This window comes from Aspergillus lucknowensis (genome assembly GCF_044049455.1).
Source record: "Aspergillus lucknowensis strain CBS 449.75 chromosome Unknown BJX67scaffold_136, whole genome shotgun sequence".
In the NCBI taxonomy this organism is placed as follows: Eukaryota; Fungi; Ascomycota; class Eurotiomycetes; order Eurotiales; family Aspergillaceae; genus Aspergillus; species Aspergillus lucknowensis.
Window position 1 is genome coordinate 7,562 of NW_027263680.1, and position 611 is coordinate 8,172.

At 50.4% G+C, this 611-nt stretch overlaps 1 protein-coding gene across 1 annotated transcript in view; it reads left to right on the forward strand.

Moving 5' to 3' along the window:
- The window catches only part of BJX67DRAFT_376053 (purine and uridine phosphorylase), a gene marked incomplete at both ends in the record, with an annotated part of 3,919 nt that extends 3,420 nt beyond the window's left edge, over window positions 1–499 (forward strand). Inside the window, 2 exons of the mRNA XM_071031797.1 lie at window positions 15–366; window positions 492–499. Of these exons, the coding sequence (XP_070880326.1) occupies window positions 15–366; window positions 492–499 (360 nt within the window). The remainder of the gene's footprint in view (window positions 1–14; window positions 367–491) is intronic.
- Window positions 500–611: the final 112 nt, after the last annotated feature.

Below are 611 nucleotides of genomic sequence, written 5' to 3' on the forward strand. Positions count from 1 at the left end.
TGCTGGGGCCCGAGCATCCCAGCACTCTGACCAGCATGAACAACCTTGCATTAACATACCGGAATCAAGGACGATGGAAGGAGGCAGAAGAGCTGCAGGTGCAGGTGACGGAGACCTCGAAGCAGGTGCTGGGGCCAGAGCATCCTCATACTCTGGCTAGCATGCACAATTTGGCCTATACTTGGTATTCCCAACAAAGAGTTCACAAAGCCATAACTTTGATGGAAAAATGTGTTCAGCTTCGAAACAAAATGTTGGGACCTTCTCACCCCCATACCACATCCTCCTCCCGCTCGCTCAGCGACTGGAAGGAAAGGGTCAATTTACTAGGCGACAAACAGGCCCAAGCTCCTGTTCAAGCAGAAAGTGATCTACTCCCTGAAGAAATCCAGGCAGGGTGTTCCCCGGCCGTGATCACTAGGCCTGCTGATGAAGATGAAGAATGCATTTCCTGGCACCAGAGCCACGGACGGTCAACACCAATAAAACAGTTTCCTGAAAGCGACCCCCTTCTTGCAGCTTCTCGGAGCAGTTCACCAGCGCTAGGGGCTCATGACTTACAAGAAGTTGATTAGGCAATTTGATAGGCAAAGGCTTTTAATGAGTTTATT